Source organism: Cucurbita pepo, chromosome 2 (genome assembly GCF_057944985.1).
Source record: "Cucurbita pepo subsp. pepo isolate OVF chromosome 2, ASM5794498v1, whole genome shotgun sequence".
Classification (NCBI taxonomy): Eukaryota; Viridiplantae; Streptophyta; class Magnoliopsida; order Cucurbitales; family Cucurbitaceae; genus Cucurbita; species Cucurbita pepo.
The window spans coordinates 10,785,280-10,801,303 of NC_141799.1; the positions used below are offsets into that span (position 1 = coordinate 10,785,280).

The 16,024-nt window shown below is 35.8% G+C and overlaps 2 protein-coding genes across 6 annotated transcripts; one reads left to right on the forward strand and one right to left on the reverse strand.

Moving 5' to 3' along the window:
* Nucleotides 1–1,256: 1,256 nt before the first annotated feature.
* LOC111787952 (endoglucanase 9) lies at nucleotides 1,257–4,087 on the reverse strand. Its single transcript, XM_023668063.2, has 6 exons — nucleotides 3,742–4,087; nucleotides 3,014–3,517; nucleotides 2,764–2,913; nucleotides 2,151–2,262; nucleotides 1,899–2,062; nucleotides 1,257–1,794 (listed from the first exon to the last, which is right to left on the reverse strand). Exons 1-6 carry the CDS (start codon nucleotides 3,955–3,957, stop codon nucleotides 1,465–1,467), a joined length of 1,476 nt encoding a protein of 491 aa, XP_023523831.2. The 5' UTR covers nucleotides 3,958–4,087; the 3' UTR covers nucleotides 1,257–1,464.
* A 4,705-nt stretch (nucleotides 4,088–8,792) lies between these two features.
* On the forward strand, nucleotides 8,793–15,534 carry LOC111787935 (Tetratricopeptide repeat (TPR)-like superfamily protein). 5 transcript variants are annotated; one of them, XM_087121197.1, is made up of 5 exons: nucleotides 8,843–8,977; nucleotides 11,906–11,924; nucleotides 12,520–12,561; nucleotides 12,657–13,801; nucleotides 14,209–15,534. In XM_087121197.1, the coding sequence occupies exons 3-5, from the start codon at nucleotides 12,556–12,558 to the stop codon at nucleotides 14,957–14,959; spliced, it is 1,902 nt and encodes a 633-aa protein (XP_086977323.1). In that variant the 5' UTR covers nucleotides 8,843–8,977; nucleotides 11,906–11,924; nucleotides 12,520–12,555; the 3' UTR covers nucleotides 14,960–15,534. The 5 variants fall into 5 exon arrangements, with proteins under 5 accessions (XP_086977322.1, XP_023523804.2, XP_023523806.2 ...); XM_087121198.1 differs by lacking the exon at nucleotides 11,906–11,924 and having other exon boundaries at nucleotides 8,889–8,977; XM_087121196.1 differs by lacking the exon at nucleotides 11,906–11,924 and having other exon boundaries at nucleotides 8,793–8,977; nucleotides 12,520–13,801.
* The last annotated feature ends 490 nt before the right edge of the window (nucleotides 15,535–16,024 follow it).

A 16,024-nucleotide genomic window follows, 5' to 3' on the forward strand; every position in this document is an offset into this window, starting at 1 on the left:
AATAAATTCTAGAGTGGTCTCAAATCAAACCTTCCACTTTTCTAAAGCAACAAATCTGATATTTAAGTAATAAAATTAGACATTTTTTTAATGAAAAATAATGTCGGTCCATAATTATCACATGCCGGGTGGAGAAAATTTTCTATTTATTTTTATAGATATTGAAGCCGAGATTTCAATAATTTGTATGAATGAGATTCACGAGATTTTTCTTTTTCCACTTTTTTTTATATTCTTTTTAATTAATTTTTTTGTGGACCAAACCATGGGAAGGTTTTGATTCCAAATGATATGGAAATCACTACAAGATAAGTAAGATTCGGATTATCTTGTTGATCGAATATCTCAAGACAAGAACACTTGTTTGAGATTCGAATCACTCCACAAGCAAGATCGATCATGTCTAGCTTGAATGATTCTTTTAAATCAAATATCTCAAGACAAGAACACTTGTTTGAGATTTGAATCACTCTACAAGCAAGATTGATCATGTCGAACTTGAATAATTCTACATGCAACCTAAATTACGTAGAATTGCAAAGAAATTTAGTCATTGGCTAAATGAAAGCACAAATGCTTCTTTTACCACATTTTACAAGTCTACTTACAAATACAACATACATGACTTTATATAGCCTCTAAATGACCCTGTTAAAGGCATTCCAAGAGTGGTAACATTCATAGTTTATGACAATAATTAACCTGATGTAAATGTAACCTAAAGTAAATAAGAAGTCTTAAAATACATTAATAAAATACAATAACTCTAAATTGTAATCCATCCACAATTTTAAACCATGAATCTCCATTCTTCTGAGAGGTATGAATTGAAATATCTTTTGACAATTTCAACAACATTTTCTTCACATCTTTATTGAAATATATTGTATGATTGATGTCTCTCAGTTCATATCAGTAATCTTCGTCTCCGTCGTTATTTTATTACCCGAGAGTTCCCTATCCCGTTTGAAGTAGGTCTCCATGGAGCCCCAACCCTACGATAATTGATCCTTATCTAGTTAGTTGGGAGGGTAGATAAATATTTAATTTTAAGTATATAATATAACAGGTCTTAATCATAATTATATTTTAATTGACTTTTTAAGTAAATAATAGACGCCTTATTCATGTAATTATATTTTATAAGTGTATCATAAATAAATACAATTTTATGTAAACGTAGGTAACTAATTGACTTGACTTAATTTTTTTTTTAGGTCGAGTTAGTTATAGTGGATAAGTTGAGACAGTCATAATAGACAATTATACATACATTTTGATTTGATTTGAATTTCTTAAGAAAAGCTTCGAAGTTTTAATTCAATTCGTCACTTTATCACCATATTTTTTTGGTGGTATGACAAGCTACGAACACATTTAGAAAAAGAAAAGAGCTATTTTATCCGCACGTTCGGGGATCAATCTAGCTATATTCACGTAGTTATAACATAAGATCTTATCGAATCATTTAGTCTTGCCAGAGAAGAAGGCAAGGGGGCCAACAAGGGCGGCGTTGATGTACGTGGCGGGCTCGGAGTGGCTGTAATCAGAGCGGTCGTCGGGAAAGCCATCGTTCTGATTGGGGCCACCAACGACGGCGCCGGTTAAGATGTTGGGGTTGGGGTTGTAGGAGTAGAAAAAGGGCTGAAAACCGCCGTCGCAGCCGATGGCCTGAGGGTGGCTGGCCTTGGACGGCAGCGAAGAGCCTCTGTGGTGGATTCTTTTGGGGAAGGTTTTGCCAAACCCCACCATGTATGACATCTTCAATGGGTTCACTCCCAATATATAATCAACCTGAATTGCATTATCAATTTGAATTAATTTATTTAAATTGTTAAATTAATTAAAAAGTGTTGTTAAATTGAGCCCAAAAACGACGGCGTTTGGTAGTTAGTTACCTGTTGCTTTGCTAGATTCTTGAGGGATGTCGGAGTGACAAGAACGCCGCCGCAGTTGAAGGTGTGCTTGGCGGCGGACATGTACTTGGAATATGTAGTCAGCAAAAATGTTATGGATGTCACATATTGGAGGTTACTTTGTGGCAACTTGAACATCAATCCCCCTACACAAATCCAAAGCTTTTTAATTCTCGAGCTTAAATTATGAACCACGGATTGAATTATGCTTAAACCGGACGGAAAATAGCATACCTTGTGTGTATTGAGTGCTGGAATAGGGAGAATTAGGTAGAATCCGACACATGAATGACTCAGCTTCTTGTTGGTAGGAATCAAAGTTCTTGTCATTGTTCAGTAATGCTCGCTGCACCAATAGAAACCAACCATTTAACACGAGTGGATGTACACAAGTTGGGTTGGAGAAATCTTTTGAACCATCCCGAAAATTCAAGTTAGTGACTCGAACAACCAAGTAGTGTTCCATCTATTTTAACCAGTTCAAGAGTTGTAAGTCCAAGGGTTGGGTCGTCCTATTGTTCTTTTTTTAATTACTTAAAAAAAAATTCCACTTTTCTACAATACACGTGACATTAATAACTAAAATACCATAAAACTCAAATATCAAACGTAAAACATTTTTAATTTTCATAATAATATTAAAATTATGGTATGTTTGAATTGGGTTACAACTCATTTTTCGATTGATCCGACCAATAAAATGTCAACCGACAAACCAACTCAAAATTTTCAATTTTTCAAAAATTGAACGGAACCCAACTCAACCCGAACGATTTTTATGAATTGGGTTGGATAATTCAAATTACTCGGATTCTCGAGGCGTTAGAGAGGGAAGAACGATATTTACCCGGGAGAGAAGAACATGAGCACCAGCATATTTGTTGTCCCAACTAAAGATGTCAGGGACATCGTCGCCGCCCAATGACTTCAACAAATTGAAGTATCGAACATCATTTGTTGCTCTTAGTAGCCATGTCGCTCCCCACACAAGCTCATCCTATTTTTCATATAAAAAAAATATTTAATATCATAAATTTTTTAATTATTCAATTTAATTCAAAAAAAAAAAAAAAAAAAAAAAGATTCCGAATCTTTACCTTATACCCAGAATAAGAGCAATAAAACGGACAAACAGCCGATCCAAGCGAATCACTGTACGACCCTCGATGCTCAACGGCAAACTGAAACACCTTCTTCGCCGTCGCCAATAGCAGTCCGGAGTACTTTCTGTCTACCCGCCGGAACACCAACGACGCGGCGGCGAGAGCGGCGGCTGTCTCGCCGGCCACGTCAGACCCGGGGTTTGCGGCAGAGACAGAGTAGACAGTCCTAACTGTATCCATGTCCTCCGGTCGTTCCCAGCATTTGTGGTCCACGTTGGGGTCGCCGACGCCGACGTAGAGCTTGCCGGGTGTGGCGGTTGCGCACTTGAGAAGGTAGTCCGTGGCCCAACGGATGGCGGCGCGTGTGTTGGGTAACTCCGATCCCATACGCGCTCCGTACTCGAGTGCTCCCCATGAAAGCATTGTGGTTGTGAATGCCATCGGTAAGTTGAATTTGACATTGTCGCCGGCGTCGTAGTACCCGCCGGTTAAATCCACCTGAGAATTGCCCAACGATTCGATTTTGGTAAAGTTCGAATTTTTTAAGGAAAAAAAAAAACAAAACAGTAATAATTTAATTTAATTCCATTTTTTTCTCTTTTTCTTTTAAAATATATTAATAAAAATTTTGAAAATGGTAAAAAATTAAAACATTGGTTATATTATTTAAAAAAATTTAAACGGTAAAAAAGCAAGAACATGTCAAAACTTTTAAGACATACATGAGCGAGTTCACCGTCATAGAGACCAGAGTTGGACCTCCAAGCGATTTGTTGACCATTTGGGATTCTACCAGAGCGTTGTCCTTGGAAGAACAATAAGGACTTAGCCAAGGCGTCTCGATAATTGGGGTTGGCTCGAGCGGTATAGAACGAGAAGGAAGACGAGAGGAGGAGGAGGAAGAAGAAGAACGTGGGAGCGTTTGTGGTGGCAGCCATAGGAGAAGCGGGTAATGAAAAAAGAGGTTAATGTTTGAGTTTGAATTGAAGATGATGCAAAGGGAGTATGGGGTTTATAAAGAGTGGCATAGTTTATGAGTAGCGCAATTTGAGGCTTTTGTTTTGGAAGTCAATAACAATTGTGGTTTTTAATACTCACACTTCAAATTTGCATGCTTCTTTCTAAATTAAAGCTTCCCCCTTTTTATGCCTTCTACCTAAAATCATGCTCCAACTTCAACTCTCCCTTTATAATGCTTCAAAACCTACCATTTACTTCACCAATTACGAGTGTTCGTATAGCTTGATAGCTCGATTAGTTCTGACTATCTAACTCAAACCATAAAAATTCGAGATGGGTCGGGTTTAAATTTATTTTTTTCGATTTGGGTTGAGTTGAATTTTTGAAAAATCGAAAAAAATTGAGTCGGTTTGTGGGTTGACTTTTTTTTGTCGAGTCAACTAGACCAACCTGAAAATAGGGTTACAACTCAACTCTACTTTTAAGATTATTATGAAAAATTAAGAGCATTTGAGGTTGTAACTGATGTTAGTGATGTATTGTGACTTATGAATGTTTGATAAGTAAAAAAAAGAAGAAAAAAAACCGACAGCCCAATCTAGCTGGAAATAAAGAGAGTTGGTTAGGTTGTGAACGTTATTCGGATTACTCGGGTCACCGACAGCCCAACCATTCGTGACATTATAAAGTTAATAAATGATAATGTTTATTGGCTTCAATTTCTCTCCCTTTTATAGCAAAGGTTTTCCATTTTTGAGAGCATTTTATTTCCATTTTTGAGAGCAATTCAAGGCTTTGTTACCTTTTTCTGAATATATGAAGCCATAAATCAAATATAAACCCGAAAGGAAAAAAATTTATATGGATCGTAATTAACTAAATGGGGTCGGGATAAAAATTATATTCTCCATTTGCTATATGGGGTCGGGAAAAACTTCTCCATCTCCGCCCTGCCTCGTGAACATCTTTAGATATTCTTGACAACTACGTAGAAGATTAAGATCGTTTTTACTCTTTATTTCATCTCGAAAGATATCGTCAAAGTCATGTGCAATATTTTTTTCACACTGTTTACGTGAATGATTATGTAAATGATGTCGACATGTCTTTTAATTTTTATATACTAGCATCCACGTCAATGCACCAATTTTTTTCGTTCATTAGTTTTTGGAATGTTCCGGTGGGAGAGAATAATGGGAAGGAGAATTTGGCATTTATATTATCAGTTGTAACGTCTCGAGCCCAAAATTCAAAATCCAAGAATCAGACACATGCATCTCTAGTAACTGTGGACACGTTACTTCTTTCTTACTTATGAGAGTAAAAGCTATCTCCACAAATTAATACAAAAGGTCACCTAACATAAAATTGTTCCAAGTAAAACATACTTAAATTTGGAGTCGCAATGATTGAGCCACCGAAAAGAGACCAGCACAAATCAAGAGGTAATTTGACATAGAATTATTCCAAGCAAAGCATACTTAATTTTGGAGTTTATATGATTGAACCACAGAAAAGAGACCAACGTATATCAAAATGTCACTCAATATCGAATTGTTAAAAATAAAACATGTGTTATTTTGAAATTCTTATAATTGAGCTATTGAAAAAAGATGGATCACGGGAGTCTTCAAATAATTTAAATATAGTCTCAGCTTATTCATATACTCCCTTTTTAACTAAAACATATAAATATTAAATAGTCAGTTAAGAATGAGAAACATAGGTGGGATCAAAAGTCCAAAAAAACATAAGTGGGACTCATTCTTAACATAGTACCTGAACATGAGAAGAGAAAGGACAGAAGAAACATGTCTGAGATCAAAACATAGGACGATGTATGAATTGAAATCACCTTCCACGAGATATATCATCATCCTTTTAAGTCTACTTCTCTTTTTCATTCTTAACATGGTATCTTGTTATATTTGGGTGGTGGGGAGGCACGAAGAGGAAGCACTTTATAGGAAAATGAATGGGTGAAAGTGCTTCGGCCTATGCCCGACCTTTTCATGCCCAAAAAACAAGGTCTCCTTTATGAGCAAACCAAATTCCATGATTTTGGGTAACCCAAAATCCCATCATTTTTTTTACATTTTAATACCATTTCAAAATTCATTTTGAGCTTATTATATTTTTATCATTCAACTCACATTTATACCCAAAAATTTACTCCTTAAATAACGCAATTACTATACCATATGAGATTTACAAAATCATTCGCATTTGATACATTATCAACAGACATAATATTTTATTTAACAGACCAAAAAATTTAAACGCAAAATACAAATTATCGAAAGTGAATATTGAGAATATGAAATAAAGCGTTGAAAGAAAGAAGAGTAAGTAGAGATTGGGTCAAAAAAAAAATCAGGTATAATTATAATTATTTTTATTATGATTTTTAATTTTAAAGAAAAAAGGGGTCATAGTATAATTAGAAAAGTGGAAAGGGAAAGGGCGCAAATGGCGCAAAAATAATTTGAACAAAATGGAGGGGCCTTGGATTACGCTAAGAAATCGGCGCCCAAAGCGTTGAACTAATCAAAATTGGGGCCAAAATGCAAATTATAAGAAAGTTGGGGGTGGGGGATGCATAATATTTAAAAGAATCTTTATTTTATTTTATTTTATTCCCTCCAGATTCCTTCCCAACAAAGAATTTGATTTCATTTCATTCCCTTTACTTCCATTCTTATCTTCTTATTTTTTTTTTTTATATTAGAATTTCATATAAATAAATAATATTCATTTTATCAGATTAATGATTATTAGTTAATTTAATTTAAAAACAAAAATTACTTTCTACTTTTAATTTTTAATTTTTAAAAGTTAACTTAAAAATGTCGATAAGAAAATAAATTAATTTACGAGTTTAATTTTAAAAATAAAATTAGAAATAATTGGGGTTAGGGCATGCGAGACAGACAAATTGAGTATATTCACAATCTTAGAGAAAAGGATTGGAATGAAGTGATAATCAGCCAAAAAGTGTGGATTTGTCCAAATAATTCACTACAAATCTTCCAAATTTTGAGGCTTTTTCCATATTCCAAATTTGCCCCTCATATCTTTTTACTACTTTCCAACTTTCTCCCGTTCTCGGTCTATTTCTGGCATCATATCCATAGTGAGTGGCGCATTCATCATAGTTAGAAGCTCCAGCTCCGTATCAAGATCACTGTTGATATCGGTATCGTCACTATCATAAATAAGAAAATCCTTAGAGTTGTTATTCGAGAACTTGTTCAGAAATACTGTAATGAAAAGAAGATAAGAGTTTGTCACTAGGTATTTGACCAAATAGGATCGTCTTAGTTCCTATACAACCTATCACTAAAACACCCTTACGGGAGATAGAGCTAAGTGGAGCGAAAAGGGTTTTCCATGAGATGGGTAATTCAAACTATTAGCCGTACACGAAGTTTGTGAAGAAAATATCACTACTGTATAAACAAATAGTTTTAGAGTAAGCATTACACAGTCTCGAAGATTATTTTTTTTAAGAGAATAGATTTTCTATCTTAACCTGTTTTGACACTCAAAAATGTACTAAAAATTACAGGGTCGTTCAATAGTCTGTAGTAGACCAAACACATTTGCAATCAGTGTCAAACCTTTTTTATTTGATTCAATTTGCGGCATCAATCATTTGCTTCGTTTTGCCCTTTTTGATGGTGTGGAACTCAAGATTAGTTAATTAATTAATTCGCTCGTAACGAACCAGACATGATACGATATAATATATATTTAAATGAATGATGTGGGAGATACTTATCGAGTAAAAATGAAATTAAATGATTAGCATCCGTTTTAATATGTTCAAGAAAACTGAAATTTTTTCGATTTAATGACTAAAATTTAAAACTACGGTTGGTATCACCCTGATGAATATATTTTACAGTAAAGAACTCGAAAACTTCGAGATTAAATTGAGCTTGATTTTGGAACCATCCATGTCGATGAAAGTTTGGGTTATAAATAAGAAGTTACGGGACTTTTCTCGAATTTCTTCTATATTTGAGGGTTATGGTTTACCATTTTCACTCGGACCAATTTCTACACGTTTTAAATGAGCTCCCGAACAAGTTCTATGAAAGACAGGGAGTTGAAAGTGGCTCAAACATGTTTGCCCAATCCAGTTTGAGTTTTCTAGCTAACGGAGGGAAGAATTGTTAAAAATTCAATCCGAGCCTACAAACAAATTAGTCCTATTCGTTTCTCGAGACACAAAATAATCAAAGAAAGTTCTAATCATGCTCGTTCCTTATGAATTTGGAAAAAGAAAAAAAAAAAAAAAACTCCAGGTTGAGCACCAAACTCACAATTAGCAACCCACACGCCAAACACACATGATACCAAGTTAGATGAACACGACTCTCCACAATAGTTGATATTGTCATAAGCTGTCATGGCTTTGCTTTGGGCTTCACCAGGAGACATTGTACCAATAAAAAAAGTATTATTTAATTATAAATACATGAATATTCACTAAATTAGTGATGTGGATCGTCCAACAACATAAACTATTATTCTTGGATCTAAAAAAAATAAAAATTATAAAATTGATTTCTCGACCTTTAAATTTATATTTATTCGATTATTTAATAATTTACTAAATATAAAATAAAAAAAATGTGAGGTTTCATTAAATAAAACTCAAATCTATATATTATAAATGAATTAGTTCATAATTTATTATATAAATAGATATATTAAATATTTATAATACATAATAATCAAATAGGATAAAAAAAAATTGTAATTTAAATCGAAAAAAAAGAATTTAGGGTAATATGAAAATAAGCAAGTTCCAAACTACAATCGATGAGAAACATGGGTTCAGATTCCTCTGCCTCCACATGCTCCACCTTCTCCCTTTCAGCATCTCAGTGTCGCCGCCGCCGCTGCCACCGCCGTCTTTCTTCCGCTCGTGCAGCCGCAGGCTCCCTCCTTGCGGCTTTGCTCTGATTTTCTACTCTGTTGTTGTAACTGGTATTCTCCCCATCTCCATCTCTGTCTTTTCTAACTTGGAAGTCATAAATTAGGATTTGTCTTATGAATGAATGGAGGAGTTATTTTGATCTATTTATTTTTAGTAACAACAGCCGAATTGCATAATAATAATCATAAGAAATAACAGTCGCTTTCAATTGAGGCCTTGATCGTTTGTATATCGTTATGGTATCTGCTGAAATTGCCTTGATTCTTCGACCATGAGTATTCAAGCTTCTCTCTTCAATGTATGTTAGTTGGGAAGGAGTCCTTGAGTCTTTTTTCAAATTTGAAATTCTCCCCCTCAGATTAACCAGTAAATAGCTCTAGGTGATGGGATATAGCTTTTGGTTTCGTTTTGAGCTTCTAGGAATCTTTCCATATGAAACATTTTGGCAATCTATTATCTGGGAAATTCAAGGACTTTGATGGACATCATCCAACATACAGCTCTTCTAAGGGAAGGGTGTGTTGTTGAAGATGAATTGAGATTTTTTAGAATGTGCCAATGTTGAAAGTCTTTATACAAACTCACTTTAATGCCACCTGATGTACCTTGTCCCAAGAAACGGAGAATTGTAGAAGAGTTTTTCATCATTGATTCTAAGTAGGACAACATTGCCTCTTTGAGCTTTATGTATAACAGAGCATATTGTTAAAGTGACCGTTGGTATATCCTGAAGATGGTTTCCCCTCATATGCCTGCTGGGCGGCTGCATTCCAACTAAAGTTATCCTTCTTCGACTACTAAGCCAAAGGAAAGGTTAGAGTTCTATTACTGGTCACAAATTTTCGATAATACCCTGTTAAACCAAGGAATCCCCGTGACTATATTATGTTTCTGGGCAGTTCCCATTTCTCCATAGCCTATAATTTAAACGAATCAACTGCTACTCTCTTTGATGACACTAAGTGACCCAAGTACTCTATTCGAACTTCCGCAAAATGACATTTTTTAACATTAGCCACCAACTGATTCGTTATTCTCAACACAGTAGCAAGGTGGAAGGTGTGTGAACTCACTATTGGGCTATAGATGAGGATATCATCACAGAAGACTAGCACAGATTTCCTCAAATATGGCAGAAACAAATAATTCATAGTTGATTGGAATGTTGACAGAGCGTTCCAAAGACCAAATGACTTCACCAAAAACTGTATTGATCCTCATAAGTACGAAAAGCTGTTTTTGGAATGTCCTTTGAAGAAATCCGAATCTGGTGATAATCCAACTTGAGATCTAGTTTTTAAAATATTGTAGGGCCGTACAATTCATTCAACATTCTCAATAAACAATCAGGGACAATGGCTCAATTCAAATCTTAGTAATCAACACATAAATGCCAACTCTTTCTTTTTAACTAACAGCATAAGGCTTGAACATGTTCTTGACGGCTGTATAATACCTGCTAGCAACATTCTTTCACAAGATGTTCAATTTCATCCTTTTGAAACTGAGGATTACAGTAAGGACACACATTTTCAAGGACAAATCAGCCTCCTTCGATTTCAAATCGAGGGTCTCGAATGTTGTTGCCATCCCCTCCAAAATTTCTCTGTCAATTGACGCTTCATTTATAATTTCCATTTCTTCATCCAAGTGCAACAAGACTTCAAGTTCTTTCTTTTCTTGTACTTATGGCCTTGAACGTTTTTCTAGTCATATTTGAAACAAAACCGTTTTTCATACTTAACCTTCAACTCGCTTTTTGTTAAGCGTTCATTTCCATTCACAAGTCGCTTACTGACCGAGTCAAGTGGGGTTATAGGGATTGAAGATATGTTTGAAGTCATTGAAGTGCTCGCATTTAAATTTTGGGTTGGACTTCACGATATGGTTCGGGCTGCTTGACCCAAGTTCCCTGTAGCAGATGTGGATTTAGGGCTTGGATTAGGACTCATTCCCAACCTGCATTCTTGCATCTTCCCATTGGTTCCAATCGAGAGCTTCTCCCTCCAAGCACAAAACCACTGCATCCAATTTATCCTTCTCCCTTAATTGATTTACAACAAAGTATCTCTCTACTCAATGTAGCCAACTCTAAGGGTCTTCTTCATCTTATCCTTTAAAGATCAGAATCTCCAACTTCCTCATACGCATATCAAACAAAGGGACTTTACATGACCACACAGGATTTCTTAGGAGAACAGTTTCTTGTCTTCTTGACCAAATCTCAAGTGCTTGCTCTAACTTTTGCTCCATTATCCGACCAAGTCCTTCACTAATTTGTGCAAATTCTCTTGCGATCTTATCCTCTCCGCTCAATTGCTTCTAAAAAAATCACTGAATCACGTCAAATCACTGATCAAAACACTCTTCCATTCCAATCTGCATTGTTGAAATCCTTTCTTCCAAGGCTGCCACTTTGCTAGGAATGGGGTTGTGATACCAAAGTGATAAACCTCAAATTATGTATTCACTATTTTTGGCAATCGTCAAGGGAATTTTGGGAACTCCTCCCTTTCCAAAATGCCCAACAAAGGCTACAATTAAGCCAAATGCCAAAAAGATGCCTTCTCCCTACTTAGACAGCCTTTAAGTACTCCTCTGACTAACTGACACAAATATAACTAACTGTATGAAGTGGCCCCACAACAATACAACACCCCCCTCTCGAAGGGCAACCTCATCTCACTTTCAATTAATTACATCACTTGGTCCGTCTGTTTTTCCTTTTTTACGTGTATAAATTTTTGTAGTTTGGGATCTATCGCTATCTACATAGCTACCTAGCTGAAGAAGGGAAAAAAATAATTTTCTAAGGTTGATTAATTTTTGTTTTGCTTCTTAGGTATCAAACTCCTGATTCTAATTAGTAGATATGATCTATTTTTATTTTCAATTATTATGCGTTGTGTTGTACTAGCTAACCAACAGTTCTAATAGTATTTCCTCTTTTGTTGACTACTCAATTGGTTAACATGCAGGGTCGAGGAAGACTTTTTGGTAAAGTTAGCTGTTCTATTCAGTTCATTCACAATAGATCATCCCTCTTTTAAATCTCACTTGAAACTCTGTACAGGTTTAGTTATTTAGCAATATGAAACAATGTTGCCTCAGAAACCATTTGTTTGGAGATTCGGTTTTCTTTCCTGTACCTCTATGTTCCCCATGCTTCCTGTTTTCAGTAGACAACGGATAGAGTCTTTTGCCACTTCGGAGTTGAACTCATTGGGCCCATCACAAGTTTGTCCACCATATTCTTTGACCTTCCTTTTAGAATCTGCAGACTATGTTAAGCTGGTTCAATCAGCTACTAAAACTGGGAACTTGAACCATGGCCAGCTTGTTCATGCCCACATGATCAAAACTTTTTTCAAGCCTTGCCTATTTTTGCGGAACAATCTTCTTAACATGTACTGCAAATGTGGGGATATACAATCTGCTGACAAATTGTTTAATAAAATGCCAAAACCAAACATCATAACTTTCAACTCTTTGATTTCTGGATATATTCAGATAGGAACCCTTGACAAGGCCATGATTTTGTTTAATAAAGCAAGAAGACTTGGTTTGAAACTTGATAAGTACACTTGTGCAGGCCCTCTTACAGCATGTAGTCAAAGTGGGGATCTTTATGCGGGTAAGATGGTTCATGGGTTAATTTTAGTTAGTGGGTTAGGCTCCCAAGTTGTTCTGACCAATTCCCTTATTGACATGTATTCAAAATGCAACCAGGTTGATCATGCAAGGATGTTGTTTGACCATGCTAATAATTTAGATGGTGTTTCTTGGAATTCGTTGATTGCTGGTTATGCACAAAATGGAAAATATGAAGAGCTATTGACAATTCTGATGAAAATGCATCAGTCTGGATTGACTTTGAGTACTTATACTCTAGGAAGTGCCCTGAAGGCTTGTAGCTCAAACTTCAATGGTTCAAAAATATTTGGGACAATGCTTCATGGCCTTACAATCAAACTTGGCCTACATCTGGACGTTGTTGTTGGGACTGCATTGCTTGATATGTATGCAAAAACTGGAAGTTTGGATGATGCTATTCAAATCTTTGACCAAATGATGGACAAAAATGTTGTGATGTATAATGCAATGATGGCTGGTTTGCTCCAACAAGAGAAAATTGAAGATAAATGTGCGTACAAAGCCCTCAATCTTTTCTTTGAGATGAAAAGCTGTGGAATAAAACCGTCCATGTTTACATACTCAAGCTTACTTAAAGCTTGTATTGCTGTTGAGGATTTTGAATTTGCAAAGCAAATTCATGCTTTAATATGCAAGAATGGCCTTCAGTCGGATGAGTACATTGGAAGTGTTCTTATTGATTTGTATTTTTTGTTAGGCTCAATAAAGGATGCTTTTTCATGTTTTAACTCTATTCATAATTTGACTATAGTCCCGATTACTGCCATGATTGTTGGTTACCTTCAAAAGGGAGAATTTGAACGTGCATTGGCTTTGTTCTATGAACTTTTGGCATCCAAAGAGAAACCTGATGAGTTCATTTTGTCCACGATCTTGAGTGCTTGTGCAAATATGGGCATGTTAAGATCTGGAGAACAAATCCAGGGTTATGCAAATAAAATTGGCATCTCGAGATACACCATCTTTCAGAATTCACAGATTTGGATGTATGCCAAGTCTGGAGATCTATATTCAGCCAATCTAACCTTTCAACAAATGGAAAATCCCGATGTTGTGTCTTGGTCAACAATAATTTGCAGCAATGCACAGCATGGGCATGCAATCGAGGCTTTGAGATTCTTTGACCTGATGAAGAGTTGTGGAATTGAGCCTAATCACTTTGCCTTCCTTGGAGTTCTAATCGCATGTAGTCACAGAGGGCTTGTTGAAGAAGGATTAAGGTGAGTCATGAATCTCTACTTGTCATTCAATACCAAATTTTTACATGTTGAAAGGCTTGGGGATATAAGATTATGACAGGTGTTGTGAAGGCATTAGCCTAATCCAAAATCACTTGACCCTATAATAATTTATGTCAGGATTTGCTATTTGGGCTGTTATTTATTTATTTATTTTCGGTCTCTGCTCCCTCAAGGCTTAATCAGGGTTTGGAGGTGTATACTTCTGCCTCGTACTCCTTTTAGCCATTTTCCCTTAAATTCAATCCTAAATGCTATGTTATATGGTTACTTTTCGATTAAAAAATGTGAAGATCTCTTTAGCCGTCTACTGTTTTAGATGGTCTGTCTCAGTCTTATGCTTGACTATGTTTCTATATAATCCATCCGTCCGGTTTTGCTGGTGACAGGTACTTTGATACTATGAAGAAAGATCACATTATGACGAGTCATGTCAAGCATTGTGCCTGTGTTGTTGATCTTCTTGGTCGAGCTGGAAGGTTGGTCGATGCAGAGAGTTTAATTTTGGACTTAGGTTTCGAGCACGAACCAGTGATGTGGCGAGCTCTACTAAGTGCTTGCAGGATTCACAAGGATACATTCACTGCAAAACGTGTTGCAGAGAAAGTAATTGAGCTTGAACCTTTGGCATCTGCATCTTATGTGCTTCTCTATAACATTTATATGGATGCTGGAAACAAGCAAGATGCCTTAAAAGTCAGGAAATTAATGGAAGATCGGAGAATTAAGAAAGAACCTGGTCTAAGCTGGATAGAAGTAGGAGATAAAATGTACTCATTTGTTTCAGGTGATCGCTCTCACAAAAATAGTGAACTGATTTATGCGAAGTTGGACGAAATGTTAGCAAAGACTAAGAGTTTAGATTTGATGAAGGATGAATTTGATTACAAAATTGAGTATGAATCCATGATCAATGTGTTGGTGAACTATCACAGTGAAAAGTTGGCTGTGGCTTTTGGGATTATCCATTTGCCAGACTCAGCTCCAGTGAGAGTGATGAAGAACCTGAGGATTTGTTTAGATTGCCACAGGGCGATGAAGCTCTTCTCGATAATCGAGAAAAGAGAGATAATTCTTAGAGATTCAGTTCGTTTCCATCATTTCAAAGATGGGCGTTGCTCTTGTGGGGACTATTGGTAGTTGATATGGCGATGGTAAAAGGATCTGCAAGTATGAAGCTCTAGGAAACTTTTTCGTGCAAGTCTTTTATGTTCATAGATAGCCCTCAATGAGATAGCCAAGGGATTTTCAATTATCAGGTCTCAGAAAGTAAGTTATTCGAGTCACCATTGGTGGGCAAAGCTAATACCTTCAAAGTTGTGCAGACTGCAGAGAAGTTAGTTCCTAGCCTTTGTCGCCTATCCGAACCGAGGCGTGTTGTTGTGCAGTAACAGCAGTGGAACGAGGATCATCTATTAATTTAATTCCAAATTGTTGGGGGTAAGTGTATAAACGCTTTAGAGCTCAAAGTTGGCTTACTCCATGCATTAGAAACGTTATTACGATGTTGAGAAAGGTTATCGTCCTAAGATGCCAAATCGATGCCAAGAATGGTTGCTAAAGTGGAAGGATGAACTCGAACTCGAACTCCAATAGAAGATTGTTCACGTTGGGCTCTTTAGATGGCATATTTTTGTTGAGTTTATTGTATCTTTGGATTTATTATCCCCACTTCTTTAACCTCTTTTAGAATAATATATTATGATTCTTAATTATTGGTACAATAATTTAGGGTTTCTTCAATGCCACAAAGAGATGGGAAAAGCAAAAAAGTTGTTGTGAAGGGCCATAGAGAAAACCTTCTTGGGTGACCTTTTGTAGGTACAAATTTTGTTTGTCGATGTTGGTTACTATTTTTGCGAAGGTTATTTATCACTATTTAGGCTTAATTTAAAATAATTAACTAATATTATTCCTGATGAATGATCTCCAAGTTTAATAATTTTAATGCATGGAATGATACATATTGAAGTTGAGATTAAGCGATTGTCAGCTTACAAAAGTTTAAGACTTACGGGTTTAGTTGAATAAAATTATTGTTGCACGAATAACATATACCCTATAGTCTTGTTTATAATGTTGTTAAATTTTGATGATATTCGTATGAATTATGTGATGTATGTGCCTTCCATTTACACTTAATTATATGACTCCGAAATGATCATGTTTATGTTGTACTTTTGAAAATTGGTCAATTTAGTTCCT